The sequence below is a fragment of the Botryllus schlosseri genome, chromosome 3, assembly GCF_051294905.1.
Source record: "Botryllus schlosseri isolate E-star chromosome 3, Bs_hap1, whole genome shotgun sequence".
Lineage (NCBI taxonomy): Eukaryota > Metazoa > Chordata > Ascidiacea > Stolidobranchia > Styelidae > Botryllus > Botryllus schlosseri.
This window is the reverse complement of record NC_137238.1, coordinates 21,511,023-21,537,340: the sequence shown is the minus strand read 5'-3', so window position 1 is coordinate 21,537,340 and position 26,318 is coordinate 21,511,023. Positions and strand designations below refer to the sequence as shown.

General features: G+C 39.2%; 1 protein-coding gene across 1 annotated transcript; it reads left to right on the top strand.

The window, feature by feature from the left end:
* Nucleotides 1-15,229: 15,229 nt before the first annotated feature.
* LOC145435404 (uncharacterized) lies at nt 15,230-24,235 on the top strand. Its single transcript, XM_080312680.1, has 8 exons — nt 15,230-15,283; nt 16,148-16,207; nt 16,272-16,385; nt 18,127-18,163; nt 18,229-18,317; nt 18,681-18,726; nt 23,570-23,683; nt 23,954-24,235. The coding sequence occupies exons 1-8, from the start codon at nt 15,230-15,232 to the stop codon at nt 24,127-24,129; spliced, it is 690 nt and encodes a 229-aa protein (XP_080168806.1). The 3' UTR covers nt 24,130-24,235.
* Nucleotides 24,236-26,318: the final 2,083 nt, after the last annotated feature.

The window sequence follows — 26,318 nt, the reverse complement described above, 5'->3', positions numbered from 1 at the left end:
AGCAGGCGTACGGGGTCAATCTTGACTACATATGTTTACTCTATCATAAAAACCAATTCCGTGCGACTGGGGTGTTGGCTACACTGCTGTATAACTTGTTAATCGGTAGCAAGTATAGAAACCCATTTTACACTCTGCTCAATATCCATGTGGCAATACTCAGACGCCGAATACATTGTCCGATCAGGTCGAAATTGTTGGCAAAGCGACGCAAGATACTGATTTTGTGGGATTATTATATCATTTGATTGCCTCAGTTGATACATTTGGCGACGTTTCAAACGTCAATATGTACTTAAGTACAGAGCTATTATGTGGCCCCGAGTCGTCGCTCGGCATCGTGTACAGTAGATTAATATAGGCAATCATCTAATTGAAATATGGGGTTTAAATTAGCAATATGACGTCACGTGACGTCATGAGGTTCACGTTCGTGTTCACACGGAACCTTTCAAAAAGGTTCACGTTCACACGAACCTGAACCTTTCAGAGGTTCACACCATCCCTACTGTCTACTCAGATCGCGAGAACGGCACTATTCCGTGCCAACAACGGAGCATATCCAATCCACCTGGAAAGGTTTGGCCATCCAGCATCGGTCATTTTTAGATCAAGGTTTTGTCGTCGCTTATGTTTTTGGCACCGCATTTTATCAGCGGTTTGTTGGCCAAAACTTTACGTCTCCATGTGCCCCGACGCAGAAGGGGTTGGCCTCGAAATGAATGAGTCTCATAGACCTGAATTCGCTCGTTGCACACCCCACACTAGTTCATCCCAACGGTCTTAGATCATGTTTTCCAGAAAATAAGCAGTCGGACAAATCATATCATGAATTCACGGGATAAAGCCATTTTTTCTACGTGTCTTGCTTATTGGCTACAGTACGCAGCAATAAATTTAACAACTATTGCATACATATTAACAGATAGCTCTGGCACCGTGTCGACTGTCGATCCAAAATCATACCCTTCGCGGCCCTCGAAGGGGTACAAATTTGCGTTACAGTGACTTGCAAATGTCAGTCTATAACAGGGGTCACCAACCTTTTTGCAACCGAGGGCTACTTTTGCGTACTGATTGAAGCGGCGGGCAACCATTTACTCCCGCCATTTACCCGCCCCATACTGAATTTCCGCTTTGATAGTCATAGCACTGGGCAGGGATCACATTGCGGTAAGACTTCTAATAGAGTCTTTTAAATCAATATATCTCCTTTTAAATCAATATATCTCATTTCAAGAGTCTTTTAAATCAGTATATTTCATTTCAATTAGCTAGCCACTAGTATTTTTTACGAAATCATGAATTAGCCAACTTCGTACAATGTTTGTATAAATTATACAACTCAAATTTCAAAACATATCATGTTCCACTTTAGACTGGACATCATGTCATCTGTTTCTATAGCAGTCAGTGGGAAGCCTGGCATTGTATGATATCAGCTAGTGCGCTGTACTCTGGTATGTAACTTGACACTGCCACTCTGAGTCAGCGTTCCAGATATGCATTAGTCAAGCGTGTTCTGTGTTTGTTTTTGATGAATTTCATGTCCGAAAAGGCTGATTCACAACGATAAGTTGAACCATACACTCTTGCAACCTTGACAGCAGCTGAGCAGTGCGCACACACCCCTGTACTTTTCCGTATCAACAATGCACCGAACGTTTGCTGCAGTCTGGTAGGCTTTGAGGTGGAAGTTATTTCGCAGTGTTACAATTTCAGTCTCCAACTGTTCAGCATCCAGAAATGACAAGATTCCATTATACTGCGCTGAGTGTAAGAGAAGCAAGCTGTGTCAAAAGATGCGATACGTAATGGGCATACAGATATTGAAATTCTGCTAGTAGGCCTACCTCCACAGCTATTTGACTCCAAATAGTAATATTGTTTACTACAATGGCACTGTCCTGGATGTCGAGCTATCATAGCGGACCCCCCCCCCCCCCGTCATTTCAAGAAGACAATGGCATTCCGTCATGTGACTTGTATAGGCGGTGCGCCGTATCCTAAATTTCTGGTGATTCTATCACAGATAACTATATATTACTATTGTACTTGAAGATCTTTTTTAAGTGTTTATATACATATGTATTGTCACCTGTAAGTTACATGTTGGTGTGTTTTACATAAGAAATGCGGAATCAATCAATCTGTATATCTAAAAGCTCGCTGGTAATAATCTGACGAATATTGGTGAATGCTATTTTTAGAACGTGCTCGCGGGCTACTCATCTGGTCCTCGCGGGCTACCTGGTGCCCGCGGGCACCGGGTTGGTGACCCCTGGTCTATAACTATGGTATATACTACTATCCTGGTGCCTCGTGCTAATCGAACAGGTGTTACGCAAATATGATGATTACTTAGCGAAAGAAAACAGAGAGTCAATTTGACGTCATATTTCCGGCCTGTCGCTGGCTCAGACGGGCTGATATACTGATGTCTGCCACTATAACAGCTTCCAAACCAGGCTTTTGGTTACGTTATAATTATAGTGTGAATATATTAATTCACTACGGCTTGTGAGAGCTACGATTAGTGGTGCGTCGTATTGAGTTTTTACAACTGTGTCGCACTACTGAAGTTACACTGACCTTAAATTTCCTATTAGGTATATTTGAATTATTCTTTGTCAGAAAAATGAACAATTATTCACGATTTCCATTCGCACCATTCGCACCACCTTCGTCATTCACACTGCAAGTTTTTTTCGTTCGCACAAGTGCGAACTGTCACACAGGTTGCAAAGCACTAGCTCAGTGGTTCTCAACCTTTTTGGCTTCGCGGACCCCTTTTGACCGTCACGGACCCTCGCGGACCCCCTCAAGTTTTAGTTCAAATTTAGCTCAATTATGGTGCAACCGTCATCTGTCTTGTGCAAATATGCACTGTAGGCATGTGATAACAGCAACAAAATGACTTTACTGGAAAATAACATCATATAATTTATGTAGAAATTAGGGGGACTTTTATTATTATTTCAAAGCTAATTTTGCAACTGTATTTCTTGAAGTACGTGGTCGTGTCTTGAAAATCCGCGTCTTCGATTTGACATGAACGATGAGTGCCGAAAATCCATTTCCACAGAGATAGATGGAGGCTAATGAAATATTAACGCGCAACGCTTCCGACGGTACTTTTGGTGTGATCACAACATTTATGGCACTAAAATGAAGAAACATATTTTTAAGGAACACATCACAGTAGTTAGTATGATCGCTCGCATGCGGCCATTGTGGCTTATGGGCGGGGTGGCGAGCGGCTGGAAAACCGGGGGTGGCGAGCGGCTCTTATTTCTTATGGCGGGGGTGGCGAGCGGCTATTGCGTCTTATGGCGGGGGTGGTGAGCGGCTATTGCGTCTTATGGCGGGGGTGGCGAGCGGCTCTTATTTCTTATGGGCGGGGTGGCGAGCGGCTGGAAAACCGGGGGTGGCGAGCGGCTCTTATTTCTTATGGCGGGGGTGGCGAGCGGCTATTGCGTCTTATGGCGGGGGTGGCGAGCGGCTCTTATATCTTATGGCGGGGGTCGCAAGCGGCTGGGAAACCCGGGGTGGCAAGCGGCTCTTTTGTCTTATGGCGGGGGTGGCAAGCGGCTATTGTGTCTTGTGGTCGCACGGTAACCCTTTTCAGCATAGGGATCGGTCGCACGCGGCTTCGTTGTTGACATGTCGTACTTTCGGGTATAGACTGCAGGCGGCATGTCGTACTTTTAGCAAAAAAGGGTGTGAAATAGTTTGCTAAATCTAAAAATCCACCGCATGGTAATTAGTTTACCAGAGAACCGGCGTAGACGGTGATTCCAATACCAACAATAACCGCGTTCACAAACTAACACTTCAAATAGGTGTGAAATAGTTTGCAAAACCCCGCGAGCGCTGACAAGATAATGTCTCGGACATAACCATCTTTCGCGGCTTCGTGTTACAGGCATATCGATCGCTCACGCGGTGAAATTTTCGTAAGCAGTTTGTCACAGAGCTTGATTTCACTCGTAAAGATTTAATAAGTAACGAATAACAGACCGCCAGTGTCGGTAACTTGAATAGCGATAAATTGTCACTTATTTCTACTATAACCCTAATCCTTTGTGAAGTGTACGCTTATTCAAAAAGGTGTGAAATAATTCTAAAATCCTACGATCGCTCACAAGATAACACCTATAAGACATAACCATCTTTCGTGACTTGTGGTTACATACATCGCAATCGCTACAATGTAATATGTTGGTAGTTTGGTGCAGAACTGGATTTCACGAGTCTGATATAATAAGAATATTACCTATTAAGTAATAAGCACCGAATAACAGAACCGTCGCAGACGCTGACTTGAATATCCAAGATTTGATACTTTCCGCGATCGCTATATGTTTCACGTTGACTTTGGTTGCGTGATGCGAATCATGAGAATATTCAATCAATGTGTCAATTTGTCAACTTGAAAGGAAACTCACTACACAAACCAAGTTGATTCGTATTTGAATGTGTTGATCCGGTACAACTCTAATCCTTTGAGAAATCCATTTACCGCGATCAGTTGATTCGAACGTAACCTGAATATAGCTGACTCCAAACTTCAGTCACAACGAATTATTCACACATTCCACGCCGCTTTTTCACACCTATAGAATCAATACCAACTAACTAAACAAGAATCAAGAATCACAAGTATGCACATACAATAATTGTATTTATTACTGAGAAATCAAACGCTTAACAAAAACACGCAACTTATCATTTACCAACTCAAGCATTACCAAAAAAAAATTCAGGTATTGTTGATTGAAAATCCTTGAGTCCTTATTATCAAAAATGTTATAGTGCGGCATCGGAATCCATTCGCGGGATGTACTAAAGTTAAATTCAGACAATCCAAAATGAAATGTCTCGACTTTAACATAGTCTGAATTGAAATAGATTGACAGACATGACTACCATCTTTCCAAGTACCATTTCGATATTATACGCACATTGATTTGAAACAAGTAATGAAACATTACAACTCTATTCACGATCTGGCTTTCCGTTTGTCAAAGAGAAATTTTAACATCTTACCATACTCAAAAGAATTATTCATAACATTAACCGGTGTTAAAAATATAGTTTTCACTTACTTGATTATAACACTACAACTCGCAAACTTGAATTAATTCGTCCTGGTTGTATTCATATGACCGATAATTTTTATTCAACGGTAAAGGTCGTTACTATTCTGTAAGACAAAGTATTTACTAATCGGTGCATATACGCGATTTGACATAAACCTATTATATTTTGAGTATACGAGATTTGAATGTCTGAACAATAACTGAGAATTAAATTATCACTATTGAATCCATATATGACAGCGTAAAAGATATTGGAATGTCAGCAACTCTGTACGGTCATAGTTACTACCGCTAATTTACCCGGCCAACTCGTCATGATCATTCCTGAAATCAACACAAACGCGACCACTGACTTGAGTTAACCACAAAACGGCATCAAGTTTTTAATCAGCTTGCAGCTGACAGATTATTCGAATACATCGATGGAGAATATTATTGAACTCGTCGATATTGTTACTTCAACAAATTATCGCTTACGTCGACTGCGAAAGTTAATATCGAATGGTAAGACTTGATCGCATATTTGTTGAACACATACATGACAAAGAACATTACCGAGATTTTATAAACTAGTCATATTACTTTTCACATCTATCAATATCAGAATACAAGTCATCAAACTTTTTGTTAAATGTAACATAGCACTTTTGGAATCGGATTCGTTATAGTCATACAAATTGTATTAAACCCAACACCAAAACAAAAGGACTTTCAAGCTCATTGAAATCAAATCATTCATCTTCGACTTGCGCTTTATTAGATTGCACGCAACAATTCGTTACGAATGAGCTGTAACCAAAGTTAAGAAATCTTTGTGCCCACAGATATGGAAGATGAATATAGCTAACACAATCACGAATCGACGTTTCAGAGTATTTCGCGGATGTAATAAACTTGTTAGTGTCGCCTATCTAAAATTATGCATGCGTTCGATTTCCATACCGACTGTTGCGATGTTTAGGATTCGCTTACAATGACCAAGAGTGAGGATTTAACATCAATGTCGTTACTGTCGGTATTCACAACAGAGAATCGAAACATTACACAGTGTGAAAATATATCTTTGATATCAAAGCACTATCCCAAGTACACGATTAATACTCAACTCCGTTCACACTTTCCATAGAACGTGCTAAATGTAAAATATCGCGAGGAGACTTTGATCATTACAAAAGTAAATTGGGGTATGTTTGCTAGACGCATCCAATTCAGTTAGAAATTTCTGGTGCACAACAATCGTAATATCAAGGAAGTACTTGCTACACTGTAATTCACTAAACGCGTTTTGCATTGTTGGTCGTTTGTAGTATTGATTGAAATTGTTTTTCAACCCTCAAATAATAATTCCCGACATGAGACCAAGCCGCTGAAAGTCATTACCATCACAAAGAAACAATTTGTACGATGTTTGCCAAATGTGTCCTATAGTTGGGTGTACTAGAATTATTTGTGTAACCCACCGACAATGCAATCAAAAATTTTTCCGTTGTCATTCACTAAAGTAAATGTCATCACAATACTCTGTCACTAAAAGACGTTACTTGTATGTGATTGAACCCCTAGCGATTAACTCACTAAACCGAACTCCAAAGAAATTTTACTCACTCGACGGATATGAAACAGCGTCGCTTAATCGGTCTACATCGTTTTTCTAAATGTAAATCATATCCACCCAGCAGGAAACAATTTTCACTCGCTTGGTAATGAAACCGAAGTCCCCATTTGATATTTTATTTTTGGTCAAATACTTTGCAATGAACACATTTGAGTGGCTGAGCTTTACATCATCAAGCTGTCATCTGTAAATCAAGATTACATCCAACTTGCAACTGTATCGTTTAACTACCGGGTTGCATCAGTTTGCTATTTTTGTCATTTAGTGACTGCTGAACATACCAAACGATACACATTCACTTACGAAATACTGTGTTGATCGTAATTTCCATCATCGTGACAATCGAAGTACATTTGTTTCGAGTTCATAACAACCGACTTTTCTATGACATGATGAATTTTTGAAAAGTTTAGAAGATTGGTGCACTTCGCGAATATAATATACTACTCATTTTCATACTGTTACTCCATTGACCGGTATTATCAAACGAGTCGATTTTCAACCGAGCAAAATTTATTACTTGAGTTGTCCCGCTTACTATATTTAAATGTAAACTCGCCCGTCTTTCAAAACCACAACAAACAATGATAAAAAGTACACAAGCAAACACAACAAGTTTTACTTTTGTAGGACACTAATTATTATTCCACGCATCTCATTTCATACTAAGTGTATATGAAAGATATTCATGGTACACGAAAATATTCGATATTCCATGCTACGAACATACGCAATGACGTAAGCATGCCTTATATACTTCGAAAAAGCAACTTGACTTGAATTGTGACTTGACTCGTGACTTGACTTGACTTGACTCGACTTGACTCGAGTCACCTCCAAAAATCGAGTGACTTGACGTGACTCGAGTCACCTTCGAAAATCGATTGACTTGACTTGACTCGAGTCAAAATGTGCAATGACTCGAAATGACTCGTGACTCGAAGGTTGTGACTTGATCCCAACACTGATGTCTGGATGGTATTTTTTCGTGGAAACACAGGGTGTAACATGTTTACTTTGAATATTGTTCATTGGTTGATCGATTCAGAGCTGATATCCGGATCCGGTTACATACTTTATCAGGGTTTCCGATTTCAAACTGAATGTCGAGACATACATGACCAATAAAGACACAATATAGTAAACACGCGGGGGAAAACTCGACCTGGAATTGTTATCGCGATGGGTGACATAAATCCAACCGTTTTCCGAACACCGTTATCCACATACCAACCATCGTCAAGGAGGTGTTTTATTCAGACATTTTGACTCTGGAAAATCCAAAGCACGAGCCTGGACATCACAGAACTATCGAAGCCTATTGTCCAATTTTCCAAAAACATAAACGTCGATGTACAACAGCACATTGCATGTGGGTAACCGATGATTTTGATGAGTTGCATCAGCACAAGTGAATATGCGATTACACAAATGTATTGGAGTTGTTGTTGGTGTATATTTTGTCGCTATCCGTTGTAACAATATACAAAAATATCAAATTGTCAGGTGTGTTTGTCAGATTTCAAAATGAAAATGGTATTGTTACCCAGGTAAAAGATAGATTTCCAAGTGAAAACTGTATTGGTACTCAGGTAAATGATAGTTTTCCAAACGTAAAGAGTTTGTTACCCAGGGAGAAAATATATTTCTAAAAGAAAATGATTAGTTACTCTAGGTAAAAGTATTTTTCCAAGTGAAAATGATATTTTTACTCGGGTAAACGACGGACTACCGAGTTAAAATGGTTTGTTGATCAGAGAAAAAATATATTTCCAAGTGAAAAAGGTTTGTAACCCAGGGAAAAAATATATTTCCAAGCGAAAACGGTTTGTTACTCTGGGTAAACGTCAGATCTCCAAAGGAAAGTGATATGTTTAGTCACGTAAACGATGGACTGTCAAGTGAAAGTGGTAATTTTACACAGGTAAACGTCGTGGGCTCAGTGTCGTTGGTCTTGTTAAACGTAGCTGTCGAGTTGTACAATATACTTGTCGTGAGTATACAATTACGAAGGGAGAGAATGAAATTGCTATTATGAGTGCCAGAAGGTTGTTGTATGTAGATTTGACAGTAACCCTATTATTCACATATGACAAACACAATCATTGCCATTAACTAACTTGCTCGGTCTCGATCAATGCAAAATAGATGAGTCGTTTTTTGAAACCGTAGCGAAGACCACATGTAAATCTATGCGATAGACTTCTATCTCCTGACATTCAGTCGTGTCGTTTGCATTTTAATACGGACCTTAATGTATGACATGCACACACTAACGCCGTAAACAGGAGTCGATGATTTTGATTAATAAAAATATTTCTTGACTACATCGGAATGTCTATGTTGTGGGAAGTAAATACTTTTATGGAGTTGTGTGTTTAATGAAAGCGATTGGTTACAAGTATGTGTTGGGAAAATAAAATTTACTTTTCTGTATGTGGCAGTTTGTGAGGATATGAAAATAGATACGTGATTTTAATTGAATTGCGCTGTTTTAATGTACGCTTCAACATGGCGACTTGACGCTGAACAACAATTTGTCACTGGTGTGCAAGGGGTTAGGAACATTTTAATACAGCTCCATCTACTGGTTGTTGTGAGGATAATCATGTGATGACACAGCGCTTTTCGTTAGCAAAGTAGATTGATTTGTGTGTAAGATGTAAGCACCGTAACTAGAAAACATATGTAGGGGAGATGTGGTACCGATGGATCACTGGGACCGAAAATACTTTAAAAATTCTCTATGATAATTCCATGATTACACTCCGTGAACTTGTCTACAATTGCATGCTGGCAAAATCTTTCCTCACATACAAAAAAATTCGACGTGCGCGAGCTATGGGGTCTCTCACAGATGATTTTTGTTTTGGGGGGTGTAAACTAAATTTAGATCGACATATACATTTATATTTGTAACCTTCAATACGAACAAACCAGCAATCATTTTTATTGTGAAGTGTAGGGCTTGTATCAGGCTATATAATGGCACCTATTATTTTTTTCGGTACTTTCCTTGAGTAGACCTTTTTCGATTCATGTATAAAGTTCGTAGGGTGGGGACCGATGATACAATAGCCAAATCAAGCAAAATAATCAAGCATACTAATTATGAAAAAAATGAAACATGCCTACGTACAGAAAATCTTTATGTAATAATTGCATATGATATTTTATCGCCATAACGAGGTATTTGGAAGTCACACTGTCGATTTTCGGGCAATATGTATGTACCCTCAAATTTATAAGTCCGAGCCTAAGTCGAAACGTGATTTTATGACAACATTTGAGTTAATATTTATTCTATTTTTGGACAGTCGCGACCAAACATTCTTCTTTGGCTTGCTGTAGCTTAGATTATAACACTGAGCATGAAAATTAGTCACATTTGAGTTTTTTAGGGTATCTGTGTCATAGGTCCCGGGGTCGTGTGCCATTGGACCCACCGGGTGGGGACCGATGACACGTTCGAGCAACAAATTTTGAACGTCCATAAATATTTTTTGAAAAGACGGATATTCATGTATTTGTGAGCGATAGGTAGAGCTTGTATCAATGTGCTGAGCCAGCAAAAGATTTGCTGTTTTCGGCTGAACATTTCGGGGTCAGCGATCATTTTTCAATTTTTGATCCATCGGTACCACATCTCCCCTACTCTGTTTTTGAAGTAGTTGGTTTATTGTTATGACATTGACAGAATATCGAGAAGTGAGTATGCCTTACATTCACGAAAGTTTACGTGGCTCCGTTGTAATAAATTGGTGTTAACTAATCTCAGCTGGATACTACAATTATGCTGGACTTACAAGTGGTATTCGCATACTGCGCACATACAAACTTTTGTGTAAACAACTCTGATGTTACTGTTGGTACTAGTGCTGTGTTGAACTATTTGTTTCTTAAGACACATGAACAACCATTCAGACAATAAAGGTCTTGAGGTAACCAAACAGTTTGTAGAGTCAAACCAACCATTCTTTAGTTTTGTAATGTGAAAATATCGAGTAAAGTTGATTACTTTGTGTGATGTTAATATCTTTCGTACTTTTGTAAGAGTTGTGGAGTAACATACAAAGTAACTAGTTGACACAAACAAAATATTGAATGACTGCTAACGCATTGAGTTCATAATCCAAGAGGGTGAAATTTGTTTACTGTTAAACTAACATAACTCATATCCAGCAAAACAGATACAATCCGATGATGTGATGTTGGTCAATATCCATTTTGTAAAGATTGAGTAAATCCTCCTCCGTCAGGTGGGTGTGATTCAAATCAATAGCGTGTAACACATAAACATCATTTGTATTGATGGTGATGTTGTGAAGATGATGCCGCAACAACACAACAAGTAATATTTTGTATCGGGTGTTTGTACTTTAGGAATAGTGGAGTGTGCGATATTTTGGATATGTGTGCACGGTTGTAAACTACGGTTGTTCTTGGGTCTTGCGTCGAGTAAATTAGAACTATGTCTAGAATTCAAACACATCCAAGTAAGTTCTTTAGCGACTATGATTACATCTACTTGGACGAGAGGAAATGGAAAAATTCAAATGGATACCACTGACGAACACAAAGTGCAAAATGGTTTTATCAGATTTAGGTGTAGGATATCTTTTCGATTTCTTTACCAGAGTGTGTTTTACAAATAATTCCAGTACACCTAACTATAGGATACATTTGGCAAACATCGTGTAAATTGTTTCTTTGTGATGGTAACGACTTTCGGTGGCTTAGTTTCATGTCGGGAATTATTATTTGAGGGTTCAAAAACAATCAATACTAGAAATGAACAACAATGCAAAACACGTTTAGCAAATAACAGTGTAGCAAGTACTTTTTCGATATTACGAGTGTTGGGCACTAGACACTTCTAGTTGAATTGGATGCATCTAACAAACATACCACAATTTACTTTTGCAATAATCAAAGTCTTAGAGTGTATAACCTCGCGATATTTTACATTTAGCACGCACAACGGGGAGTTACTGAAATGATTAAGAATTGATCGCTAGCTTCGAACGGTACTCGATACTCAAAGTGATATTTTCACACTCTGTAAAGTGCATATGTTTCAATTCTCTGTCACAAATTCCGACAATAAATCGTTGGATTCAATAGTAACGATATTGTGATATACTGATTCTACACTTAGTCGTTTCAATTACCCGTTGGGAATCGGATAATAAAGCATTTTGTATCGGATGTTCAATGTAATAATACCGATATTGTCGTTTCATCTTTAGTGCTGTTTATCGCGAACGATAGATTTTAATAATTGTACTGATTGTTGAATGTAATAATACCGATATTGTCGTTTCATCTTTAGTCTTGGTTACTGGAAATATTTTCTGATATCCGCGATACGCAGAGTGATTTTTACCAAGGTGGAGTAATTTTCCTATCAAGAACATTTCAGACACACATAGTTTTACAACTCAATATGTTAATAACGTTGGTACTGAAAAGTTTGTTGCTGTCATAACATTTACCACAACGCCGTGTCTAATTAACGCGAATAATTTAATAATCAAGTCATGATAGACCATTACAAAATCTCGTATGTTAAATCGATGAGACAATCCTTATGTTTACATCACGATAATTTTCGATATAACACCTGCGTTCGATTGTAAGAAACTACGATGGTCATACTTTCAAATGTCGTATTCTCAAATATAATATGTTAATCTCAAGTCGCCGACACCGAGAAGTAATTACTTTTGTCTTACAAAATATACCGCATAGTAATTTCTTTGTCTTGCGGCATAGTAACGACTTTTACAGTTGAACAAAAAAGACGAGTTGGTGGTATATGCCTAAAACCGAACTTGATATGTTTGTGGGTTGTAGTGATTACTTGCGTAGTCTTGTCTACTTTTTGTATGGACACTTTTTGCTTTGGTTCGGTGAGTTACAAACGGATTGACTTGACAAGGTTTTTGTATTTTACTCTTTTGTTGATGGCAAGATGTTAAAATGTTGAGATGTCATAGTGATAATATTTCTGAAACTCTGTTTGACAAACGTAAAGACAGGTCGCGAATAGAGTTGTAATGTTTCATTACTTGTTTCGAATCAATGTGCGTATAATCTCTAAATATGACTGGGTTGAAAGTTGTTAGTCATGTTTGTCAATCTATTTCAATTCAGACTATGTCAAAGTCCAAATATTTCATTTTGGATTATCTGGATTTACCTTTAGTACATCTCGCGAGTGGATTCCGACGTCGTACTATAACACTCTTAATAATACGGGTTCAAGGATTTTCAATCAACAATACCTGAATTTTTTGGTAATGCTAGAGTTGGCAAATGATTAGTTGCGTGTCTTTGTTAAGAGTTTGATTTCAAGTTGATAAAGACAATAACTGTATAATGCACGTACTTGTGATTCTTGATTCTTGTAGAGTTATAGTTGGTATTGATTCTATAGGTGTGAAACAGCAGCGTGGAATGTGTGAATAATTCGATGCGACTGAAGTTGGAGTCAGCAATATTCAAGTTACGTTCGAATCAACTGATCGCGGTAAATGGATTTCTCAAAGGATTAGAGTTGTACCGGATCAACACATTCAAATACGAATCAACTTGGTTGGTGTAGTGAGTTTCATTTCAAGTTGATAAATTGACACATTGATTGAATATTCTCATGATTCGCATCACGCAACCAAAGTCAACGTGAAACATATAGCGATCGCGAAAAGTATCAAATCTTGGATATTCAAGTCACCGTCTGCGACGGTTCTGTTATTCGGTGCTTATTACTTAATAGGTAATATTCTTATTATATCAGACTCGTGAAATCCAGTTCTGCACCAAACTACCAACATATTACATTGTAGCGATTGCGATGTATGTAACCACAAGTCACGAGAGATGGTTATGTCTGAAGCATTACCCTGTGAGTGGTTGTAGGATTTTAGAATTATTTCGCACCTTTTTGAATAAGCGTACACTTCACAAAGGATTAGGGTTAGAGTAGAAATAAGTGACAATTTGTCGCTATTCAAGTTACCGACACTGGCGGTCTGTAATTCGTTACTTATTAAATCTTACGAGCGAAATCAAGTTCTGTGACAAACTGCTTACGAAAATTTCACCGCGTGAGCGATCGATATGCCTGTAACACGAAGCCGCGAAATATGGCTATTTCTTAGACATTATCTTGTCAGCGATTGCGGGGTTTTGCAAACTATTTCACACCTATTTGAAGTGTTAGTTTGTGAACGCGGCTTTTGTTGATATTCGTATCGCCGTCTACGCCGGCACTGTGGTAATCTAATTGCCCAAACATTACTATGCGACTGATTCCTAGATTTAGCAAACTATTTCACACCCTTTTTGTTGAAAGTACGACATTCCGCCCGCAGCCTATACCCGAAAGTACGAATCATCGCCGCGTCCATAAGAATAACGATATGTTGAAGTCGCACTCACCGTAAACGTTGGGATCAAATCGAATCGGTCATATATAATAATTTGGGGTATACACATTTAGTAAGGACCAATCACGTGTCTATTTACCATACCTGAGACATATTCAACACCCTGCGAGAGATGCCTATATCCACAAGTACGAACTGTCAACACGAGTATTCGAGGCACCGTGAGAGAGATGGCTATACCTAGAAGAGTCACCGTGTGAGAGATGCCTATACCTGAAAAGGTAACCATGTCACCACCAGTTTTCACGGCACCGTGTGAGAGATGCCTATACCGAAAAGGGTTACCGTGTGAGAGGATACATAAGACACAATGGCACCGTGCGAGCGGAAGGGGGGGTCAAAAGGGTCACCGTGCCAACACGAGTTTCGAGGCACCGTGTCAGCGGGCCCATAAGAACCAATGGCCGCATGCGAGCGATCATACTAACTACTCATCACGTCCAGCCTAGTCATTTTATCTAGCATCTCATCTTGAAGTTATTCTAGAATAGTGGTTATGTATATCACATGGATAAAATGGATTTCGTGGCGATGTTTCAATCCCTTTTTTAGGACAAATGAGGGAAAAAAATTCGAATATTTTTATTTCGAAAGACTGTTCACTAACTTGACGAGGCTGACAACGTCAAATAGAAAAAGTTTCGCAAACATTACGAAGTCACCCTGATTGACTTTACTATCTTCATATTGTTATTTTTTCCACAAACCCCAACAAAATGTCTTTAGACAGCAATACGTTTGTATCAGTAGGTTATTGACAATTTGACAATTAAAATGAATTTGCACAATAGGATATTTCATGTCAGACGATTAATATGATGATGTGAGTCATGGGGTTGTAGCAGTTGTGGTGCGAAACTGCCTCAGGCTTTCTCAAATTGAAAAATTAAAAAGTAGGTTATCAATCATTTTGAAAATTTAGAGGTCTCGCGGACCCCCTGGAATTGCTTCGCGGACCCCTAGGGGTCCGCGGACCCCCGGTTGAGAACCACTGCACTAGCTATTCCATCGTGTATCTCTTTGTTATGCACATCATGCTAGCTCGGGTTCTTTTCCACACAATGTTTCAAACCAAGTTTGGTGCCTGCAGCGCACAGCACGTCGAAATCGAAGAAGTAGCCTGCTGTACTCCTTTTACGAGTGAGATCACCGGATACATTAATTATGCTTTGTAGGTTTTCGACCAATATTATTAACTAAATTTACTTGTTTTTGAGATAAGAAGCTCATTGAATCACGAAACGAAGTGTCGCCCACTGTAGGAGCCACCGCTGGAAAATAGCCACCTATTTTTTTGTTCAAATTGGATTTTGCCACAAAATCTGAGACTTCCTCCAACATTTCTGACCGTCCCAGTATAATAGTATAATGTGTGTATATGTGAACAGTGCAAAGGTGCAATATGTTGTTGTTGTTGTATGTGGGGTTAATGGTGCTTAACTACTAAGGTCTTGTGCACCAGACCACGTCGAAAATAATATATCCGCATCCCATTCGAGATAGTATAATGTGTGTACATGTCAACAGTGCAAAGGTGCAATATGTTGTTGTTGTATGTGGGGTTAATGGTGCTTAACTACTAAGGCCTTGTGCACCAGACCACGTCGAAAATATATTATGCGCAAATAATTAGATTAATCGGGTAGCCAATACGAATTCAATGACAGTCTGAATTGTATATGGACTGGATAATAGGGCCCGTACTGTCGTGTCGACATGGTTCCGTCTAGCCGCACTCTTCAAATATTGTCACTGAGAAGCATATACTATGCACACAAGCAGAAAGTGTTCGACCTTCTCTTCGGCCTTGCACGTGTGGCACAGGCCATCTTCGTGGCACTTTATTCAATATGTAGCCTACAACACCATAATCTAAATGCTGATACCTTGCTTTAACATATATTCACTAGGGCTGACTTACAGTGGACGCCATGTGTTGCATAGTCTCTTTAGGATACCGGCATATGTCTTTTTAACAGGTCGTAGAGAGTGGGGGAAGCTCAACACCATTTGAGTCGGTATGTGACAGAACCACCGAGGTTGGTATAGTATTTTAGATTGCAATATATACTTATACTTATTGTAATAACTTATCTTTTCTAGCACGGGATCGTTGATGATACTCCTTATGAACGCAACTCCCAAATAGAAGATACCCAACAGACAATAATACACGCTAATGAAGAAGAAAATGAGGCCTTGCCCATTCCAGAACAGGTACAGATCTTGAAAGAAAACTTCCGTGCTAGGAACAAAGAACTCAAAGTATATTCAAGGTCCAGTAGATATTAATAAAGGGGTCAGATGGTAGGCAGAGGTGGTCAGTACTTCTACTTTTAGGAGTACACAAGTAAGTTTTACCTATACTTGCGGTCCACGCTCAAGTGGTTATGCCCTTGCACTACTTCTACTTTCACTTTACAAAATGATAGGTACAACTACTACGATTTGCATTTTTTGTATTAAGTCGGACTATGTTTGCCTCACCTTTGACGAGTGAAAACACTATGGCCACCAAAGTACTAAAGTAGGTTTTATCAAGTAGCACTGCTTCTTCCGGTGGTGGTATTGAACACTGCCAACTTCTACTGCCTCAGGTTTTGAAGCCTACTATTTACTTCTATATTATTTCACTCCTATCATATTTCGTTCGGTGATATCATATAGCGATGGACCAGGGGTGTCAAACTCAAATTTCCATCGCGGACCGGATTCAAGCCTTCACATAGCTAGCGGGCCAGGCCGGTCAACTCATTCCAAAATGTTACCCTGTACTCTTGTTTTCTACTTGAATATGCCAAAAGCGATACTCGGATCATAGGTTTTTTTAAGCAGCATGTCGCGACACCCTTATTCTCAAGTAATGGAATTGGCAGAATTTGATGATTGTCTTGTTGAATACAGGTCAGAACCCCTAAAACAGCGGCAGTAACGACGATATAAATTGGCATATTTAATGCTTCCTTTGGTTTAGTGGTAATTTGGCATTAGCCTTACGTAGGCGTTGTGAGGAATAGGTCTACAATATATTTAATTGGAAACGTGGACGTTGGAATTTGGATTATTTTTATTACATCGCGAGTCAGGTTTCTCTCATATCTGGGGATCTATTGGATCGAAAGTGACATAGCAATGCGACCATAGATATGCCAATTACATATTTGTGCAACTAATATATTTTTATCTAAACTGCATGTAATGGTTCCGCACTGGCGTTTTCAATTCAGTGAATAAACTACTTTTTGGTCCATATTTGTGTAATACTCTGGTCTAGTATGTGCCTTTATCCCCCTTGAAATTGGATGTCTATTTCAACGACTTGTTGTTGCTAGTCGAAACTAGAGCCAAACCACAGCGTCATCCAGTCGGAGGGTTATAATGGGGCCTATTAACATGGAAGTATTACCAGCAACAAATCTCAATATTTGATATAAATCTGCTGTAAAATAAAAGAATTTTTTAATACTTATAATTGCTTCGCAGGCCGTATGAAATTGTCTAACGGGCCGTAGGCCTAGGTTTGACACCCCTGCCATACACTCGCCGTTTCACTATAAAATGTAGGCTATGTTTCTATCTACCGGCTAAGGCATCAAATTAAACCAAAAAGTGGTCAAAAACGAAGTAAGCCTAGTTCTGTCATTTTTCTTTGTGAGAACCGTCCCAGCGGATGCATGAAGTCTCATATTTGATGAATTTTGTCATCCACGTGCAAAATTTCCATTCCAACTGAGTGTATCGGTACAAGTGCACTCGTAAAAAATCACGTTTCAATATATCCCTGATATAAGGTGCGGACCGAGCCTTGTGATGTTTCTGTGTATTTCACACACATCGAGAAACAATTGGGCACACCTGTCATACATGGAATCTCGTTGTGCCCAGTCCTATTCCTCATCTGACAATCCTTCAGTGCGTACATTCATTAAAAGTCAGGCTTGTTATGTTCCAATTTCAGAATTTTGAGTCTGAAGTGCAACTGCCAGAACCAGCAAGTACGAGCCTACTAATTACTTGAATTACGTGAAATACTCAAGTGATTATGTGTATCATTTCTTAGGAGAGGAAGAGGAACACCTCGAGCTTGACAACTTTCAGGAAGATCGGACACTGTTTGAAAATGAATCGAATACAGCAGAATTGGATCGGGTGGGTTTCATTACAGCCTGAACATATACGCTGGTGGATAGAATCGTTTTGAACTGATGTATATCATTCTTTGCTGTCATATTATAATCTGATTTTGTAACATTAGGCCCTTCTCTATCATCCCATTTCAATCTCAGAGTCTTCGCGAAATGTCAACCTACTGCTTGACTGGATCATCATAAGCATATAACAAGGGCAAATGGAACGCCGTTAGAATCTGTGTTCCTTAGTAAATGAAAAACACTGATACCTTATATTTACGTTTTTCCCGTCCGGAAATTTGGGAATTAGTCGTGAATTCGTAAAACTTTTCCTACTGCAATCAGATCATTTGGTTTATTCCTATTCACTTATTTTCTACAGATCCGCCCATTGGTCTTGCACAATGCATTGAAATCAAATGAATGCCGTAAGTATACAAAGTATCATTCAAAAATATATTCTCGCCGGTTGTTTGGTTGTGGTATTCCGGGTGTTTGTCGACTACTATGGTCATTTACACCACGCCGATATTCTTCATATTTTTGATATCCGTAACTGTCGACCTATGGCACGGCCCACTTCTAGGCTTTTGGTAAGATACCGCTTACGCGAATGAGGTGGCGGGGAGGAGCCTAAATAAACCTCTAGCACTAAGGTAAAGGAATTCTGAAGTCGACCTCGTGTTGATGAGACTATACCGTCTATATCAGGAGTCGAGAATGTTTTTCATAAAAAAAAGCAATATATATCGTCAATTTTCGATTGTAATTCTCAAAAAATCATACATCGATGTCAATCTTTACGCCACTATCAATGACCCATGACGTCATTGACGCATAAAATCTGAGATAACTACATTTCTATTCGCCGTGTGCGCCATATTTTCTCCGTAAATGTGATGTTTCAACGTCTGCACGCGCACTAATCAGACTGGCATTAATTTGAGCATCCGACACAATGGAAAACAACATTTGAGCTGGATTGTAACCAAGTCACAAGTCGACACTTGCTCTTAAATGTCGTGCTAGTTAGGCCGTCCCAGTCTCGAGTCACATGACTTGGTCCGAGTCATGCGCAATGACTCAACTACCAGTCAAGTCAATACATAGTTTGTCCCAAGTCGAGTCAGATCATTTTCCGTATTTTGAGAAAATTACTCAGACTTGTACAAACTACAGGATTTTCAAAATGCGTAAATAGAACTAGAAATACTCAATTTTTAAAACTCGCAACCATGATCATACCTAGAACCACCCGATTCTAACAATCCACAAGTACAACTAGAACAAGAACTAGCCAATTTTCAAAATCTCAAACTGCAACTAGAACTACAACTATTCAATTTTCAAAATCAGCCACTAGAACTAGAACTACTCAAAAACACATATGGTATACACACGTGTGGTAGACTTTTGTTTGGTAACTCACTGAACATTAGAGTTATCCGAAGGTTTGTAGATTAGCGTAGGACAGGGGTGGGCAAACTACGGCCCGCGGGCCGCATGCGGCCCGCAACGCCGTTCTATGCGGCCCGCGAGAGTCTAATGAACCTTATTAAAAATATTGATAAAATGCGTACTAAAAATCGAATTATTGCAGGAACTTGATTAAACTTTTTCTTAGTATATTTTACCATGGTAATTCTAAGGCAGTGGCTCTGAAACGGGGGGCTTGGGGGCGTGAAAGCATCTGAAGGGGCGCGAAGCTGAGCTCAACTGAATTTTGTTTTGCGCTGCGCGCTATTTACCTCATATTTATTACTATTGCTCTGTATTTAGTGTGACTCTCCGTTAGGTTTGCTGGCATCCATGTTGCGTTTTGTGATATGACAAATGGGGATAGGGGGAGAAATCTTTCACCATGCGTTTCTTAAAAAGTTTGTGAACCACTGTTCTAAGGTAAATACTTCCTATATTATTTTTATGTTGAATTTCTGGAGCGATAGCTCGATCTCAAGGCCCACGCAGTTTGAAAGGTTTAAACTGCTAAGCATCACAGAAATCCTAAACGAGATTGACATAATTCGGATCACGAGTTTGATTTCAGATTGGCCACTCCAGTTTTAATTATTTTAGTGATGTGCTTATAAAAAACGATTCGCGCATGTATTAGGTAGAATCGTTCTCTGTATGCGTAGAATTAGGGTAAAGGTTCTCAAACTGGGGGCGTGCCCCCCGTGGGTGCGTGATAGCATCGGAAGAAGGCGCGAAGCTGCGGTCAACTTAATTTTTTTTCGCGCTCCGCGCGATTAACCTCAAATGCATGGTTATTGCTCTGTCTATAGTCCGAATTTCCTATTTCAGAATTCTGTCATCAACAGTAATAACCCTCCATGTCATCAAACTGTCGGTTGGGATTGCTAACATTCTGGTTGCATTTTGCGACATGACGAAAAGGGGGCGCGAAATTTTTCACGATCCCCGGTCGTGTCTAAAAAAGTTTGAGAACCACTGAATTATGGTATTTATATTTTATCTACACATAATAAAATAGTGTTTGAAGCTAACATGGTTATGATGTTATCATCATTGCGTGTCCTGGAACTGAACCGAAAGTGGAATAAGTAAATCTATGAACAGATCGCTGCTCACAGATTTAAATTTCAATCATTTTCCAAGAATCGGGACAACCTACTTTCATCTTTATAGTTTTGACAAATTGGTTATTGAGGTTGACCAGCCTATAAAATCTCGCCACTGTTTCTGATGCGTGTACAATATCATCAAAGCAATGTTTGGTTTGTTTTAAGTAAGCATATATATTATCTCCATGTCCTCACTATATAATCAAATACCAATATCGCGTTTTGGTTTATAATCCCTATTTTCTATAATGCGGCCCGCGAATGGATTCAGATGTTGAATGCGGCCCGCGAGCTCAAAAGTTTGCCCACCCCTGGCGTAGGACAAACCTGGGCATTTTACGGCCCGCGGGCCAAATTAGGACTATACATGGGAAGTGCTGAGAAATTTTGAAGTAAAATAATATATGTCCCAAAATACCATTTTTTATTTTAATTTAGGAATTAATTTGGATTCACCTTCGCGCTTTTTCTACTTTGAAAACTTTTTTTTTTTTAAAACGATTTTTATTTTTGCGAGAAACATGAATATAATAATGCTTATCAAATCATTCAGCGTGTCATGAAAAATCAATTTGCCTGCCGTTTTTGGCACGCGTGCCAGGGTTAGCCAATCCCTGGCGTATTCAATATTCATAACAAAGTCGATATGACTTGGTTTAATTTAAGTCGGGATAACGACATAAGGAGTGCTTATGCTTATTAAGCACTCATTCATTAGGCTGAAGCTGCGAGATGACGAATTCCGAATATCTGCCAGCTAAATTACCAAAACAAAAGGTCGATTTTGCAAATAAGCTACAATCCTATCGGGATGCTTGTGTTAACCACGTAATTCATTGCTTTCAATTTTAAACTCATTAGAAAACATACACCGCTTAGTATAGTGCAAACATTGGACTTAGGTAGCCAACGTATTTCCCACATTTCATTCCCAAAAATAGTTGCCCATCTGTGACGTGGGGGTTCCCAAGTCATTAAAGGTTTAGAACCGGACAGAACTGGATTTCACTCTCCTAGTCAACACATTTTTTTTATTTTATCCGGAATATCGGACATTAAATCGACATTTCAAAAGAACGTAAATTCGAGTATGAAAAGGGAGAGATTCTGACCCCATAAAGCACCCGCTAGCTACACCACTGTCAGCAGTGATGGCTCTGAGCGAGTAATGACTGCACCAATATCATTCAACAGAACACCAGCATGTAAATTCGCCCAAAACCACGACACGTGTTTACTAGTTGTTCGGCAACTAATATTTGTAACTATAACTATAACTAAAACTACTGAATTTTCAAAACTCTCCAACTACAACTAGAACTAGAACTGCTCAATTTTCAAAATCAGCAACTGGAACTAGAAATAGAACTACTCAAAAATCGTTAGTTAGTTGACCATCAACTAACTAAATGTTTAGTATGAGCAGGTCTGCTCGAGTCACGTTTAGTCACCAAATTCGTGAGACCAATCATGACTCGAGTCATTATGCATTAGTAGGCCTACATGTGACACTTTACCCCCGCTACAGGCTTTGTCAGCCTTATGCAAGCTACATTCTTCTTTCCTACAATACAACAGTTGAGGTGCGAATCAACTGCGTATATTCTTCAGTAACGCCAATTTCCCAGGAATCCTTGTAGCATGCGCGAGGGTAGCCATACCTCAATTGTTCTACCGATACTCTGGCAGTGAAGCGATGATCAATCAGTTACTCCAAGCCGGGAAAAAAACTCCAAGGGCATATATCATGTTAACCGATATCATTTGTTCAAATTTATCACTTAATTGTCAAATTATTCCGTCGTAATGTAACGTTGCGCTACAACCGTGCATTTTCACGGCTTTGCAAGCAAGCTACATAACAATCGGGATTTGGGATGACTATAGTTGTGGACTGACTTTGCAATTGGGAATGCCATGTCTCGCCGATGATCACGAATATAATGTGCATTTGAAAACTGCATTGCGATAGACCCCTCGCCAAATTCATTTTCATCTGACTGCTCGTCGCAGCGATCGCGTCAGCAACGATTTCAAGGCGTGTGATGGTAAGTACAGTGAATTATGACATTCAGCAATTTGTTAAATAAGATGCGAATTAAATGGAAATTTTTGAATCTATCAGGATTCATATTATATCGTCAAAAGAGCCATAGATGAATCGAAGGCAATCGGCTCCTGGATATAAAATATGTTGAAGTAGGCCTACCAAACCCGGAGGTGCCTAATATTCTTCAATGCAGGCAGCAGTCCCATAGTTTATATTGCCTTCGGAGCTTCTATAAACGAGGGGTAGGCAAACTTGTCAGCTCGAATGCCGAAATCAACATCTGAATGCATTCAGGGGTTCCACTTTATGAAAATTGCGAAAGTCACCGCAGTAATGTAATCTCGCCATCTGAACCATGTAAAAACGGTGTCTTGAAATACAGCCTAGACGTGGATCGTGCTACATGTCGGCAGCTACGGAATTAAAATAAATATTATCGAGCTGGTGTAAATGACCATTACGGTCCAAAAAATATACCAGCTATACCACAAATCAATCAACATTTTGTATTGATATAACATGAATTTACTATTTTAAAAAATAACTTTCGGAAAAATCCTGAAAGGAGGAAAGGGAATTGCAACCGCGGTGTTTTAGTATAATATCATATTAAGGCCTAATAAATTTCTTTTACAGTAAAGCGATTGTGCGCGGCTTTGGTAGCTGAATTTGAAAGTCACTTTCTGGAAGACTTCTTGCTGAAATATGATCTGGTCGGTGAAGTGAAAATGCATGACATCGAGGAAAGATGTTCGTATGAATTCTATGTTATCGGTTTAAAAAATGGCATACGGTATGCTTTGCCTATATGCGCCCAGAACCTAATATGAATGAGTCAAGTGGTATTGGGCCTTACAAACTGGATACACGTCATGAGTACAAAATTGGCCCCTCTGTTATTATTTAAATGATCAAAATTGTTCTCCTTTCCTATTTCCAATATATGGTAATCCTACTTTATGCACAATTTAACCTCAATTTGGAGAAGTCATTTATGTCCATATGTCTTATACATTGAAGATAAACATCCGCAAAAAGTGAGGAGAATGCTGCTCAGAGAGATGTGTGTGAATAGAGGCGAAGCTATCAACCCGAGGATTTTGATCACATTGGCACGACGGTTTGAAAAACGAAAGATATACGATGTCTTGTGCAACAGCTTCATTGAGCATTTGAAGGGATTACAAAACACTTGAAAGACCTGACCGGACCGTTTAAAATTATCTTTTCTGTAGAATGAATCGCAGATCGGTATATTTTTGCTTTTCATTATTAAAAATTGCCCCCTTTCCGACGCTACAACATAGCAGAGAGACTTAACCATAGGACCAGCACGCAATGCAGCCAATTACTATCGCTCTTTATTTAAAATCACACCAATTGTATCAGGAATATTTAGAAGAAAGTGTAAAAGAGTTCTAGATATTTTGAATTGCATACTCGCGCAATTCATTCATCCTTTATAAAACAGTGTAGGCTATATATAATTGTTCTGATTCAGGTTGCTCAAAAGCGCCGTGTATCTTTTCCTGGATGGACCGGGCTTAACGGATATGTAGAGTTGATCAAAGTAGTCAAGTCAGTCATGTATAAGAAAATGGAAACTTCACTGAAGTAGGCCTACTCCAGAAAGTACAATGACTTCGTTACTGACCACCTCTACAAGTACGCTGGTATTCACCAATCACCATGCCATATTGCTTGTCCATACTTCTCACGGCAAGTACGAGGTATAATAAAGTTCTGTCGAGCTTCATCCCCTGGGAATTGATTGATTCGACATAATGTTTGAGAATTGGTGTACTCGTACACTTTCTTCGTCGGGCTTTGCTCTTCTCGAAATGTCGGCAGCAATCTCCAAAACTCAATCAAATATTTTGCTGTAACCTTCAAGTATGTTCAATCGAGCATGAGCTGCACCAGTATGACTGGTAATCAGATATTGATCCTACTCGCGGCTTACTTTCTATAGCAGGGTGGGCAAACTTTTGACCTTGCGGGCCACATTCAACAGCTGAATCCATTCGCGGGCCGCACTGTATGAAATTGGGATTATAAACCAAAACGCAATATTGGTATTTGATTATATAGAGAGGACATGAAAATAACAGATATGCCTATTTAAAACAGACCAAACATTGCTTTGATGATATCGTAAACGTGTCAGAAACAGTGGCGAGATTTCATAGGCTGGTCGACCCTAATAACTATATAGATAGAGATTAAAGTCGGTTGTCCCGATTCTTCCAACAGGATTGAAATTTAAATCTGTGAGCAGCGATCTTTTTATAGATTTACTAAATTCACATTCGGTTTAGTTCCAGGACACATAATGCTGACAGCATCATAATCATGTTAGCTTTAAACACTCTTCTTTAGATAAAATATAAATACCCTCATTCTAAACATACAGAGAACGAATCTACCTATGACAAGCCCGTTTTCACAACCACATCACTGAAATAATTAAAACTGGAGTGCCCAGTCTGAAATCACACTCATGATCCGAATCATATCGATCTCGTTTAGGATTTCAGTGATGTTTAGCAGTTAATACCTTTCAAACTATGCGTGGGCCTTGGGATCGGGCTGTCGCGCCAGAAATTAACCATAAAGAATGAAATAGGAACAGTGAACAGTGGTTCTCAAACTATTTAAGATATGTCCCCTACTTATTATGGTAAAAGATTTCGCGCCCCCTTTATCGGTGCCTGCAAACCTAACGGATAGTTTCATGTCATGGCAGGTAACGACTGCGGATCAGACATTTAAACATGAAAATCGGACTAAATACGGAGCAAAAAATTATGAATGGGATGTGTATCGCGCGGACCCGCGGACCGTAGTTTGCCTACCCCTGTTCTATAGCGTCTGTGAAAATTTGTTACCAATTCCAGTGCCGCAATTTACTATTCCATTTGCTATTACTGATTATTTAGGTGAGTATAGACTTGACTTGCATATCGTTTATGTTGGTGTGTTTTCGCGTTTCTTCGTATCCCATGATCATTTACCCGTGCAGGCATGAATAATTTAAGCATATAGGCCCCCAAAACACCTATCATTAACGCGTCTTATTGAAGGATTCCAAAATAGGCTGATTACTAATGAAAACCATGCTGTGACGGACAAGAATCATCTATTTCTAAATCGCTCGATATCACCTATCGTGATCAGCCCACATATTCGCCGTAAATACAAATTATATTACCGGACCTTTCGCTATTGACCATAATATTTTTATTTGCCCTTCATGGAACGCTTAGAACAGAGGTCTCAAACGGCCCGCGACGGCATTTTGGATTTCGAAGTATTCGACAATATTTATCTACCAGTCTTTTTCAATTTAAAAACTTAAATAGCTCTAAAACTACTCCAGAAGCCT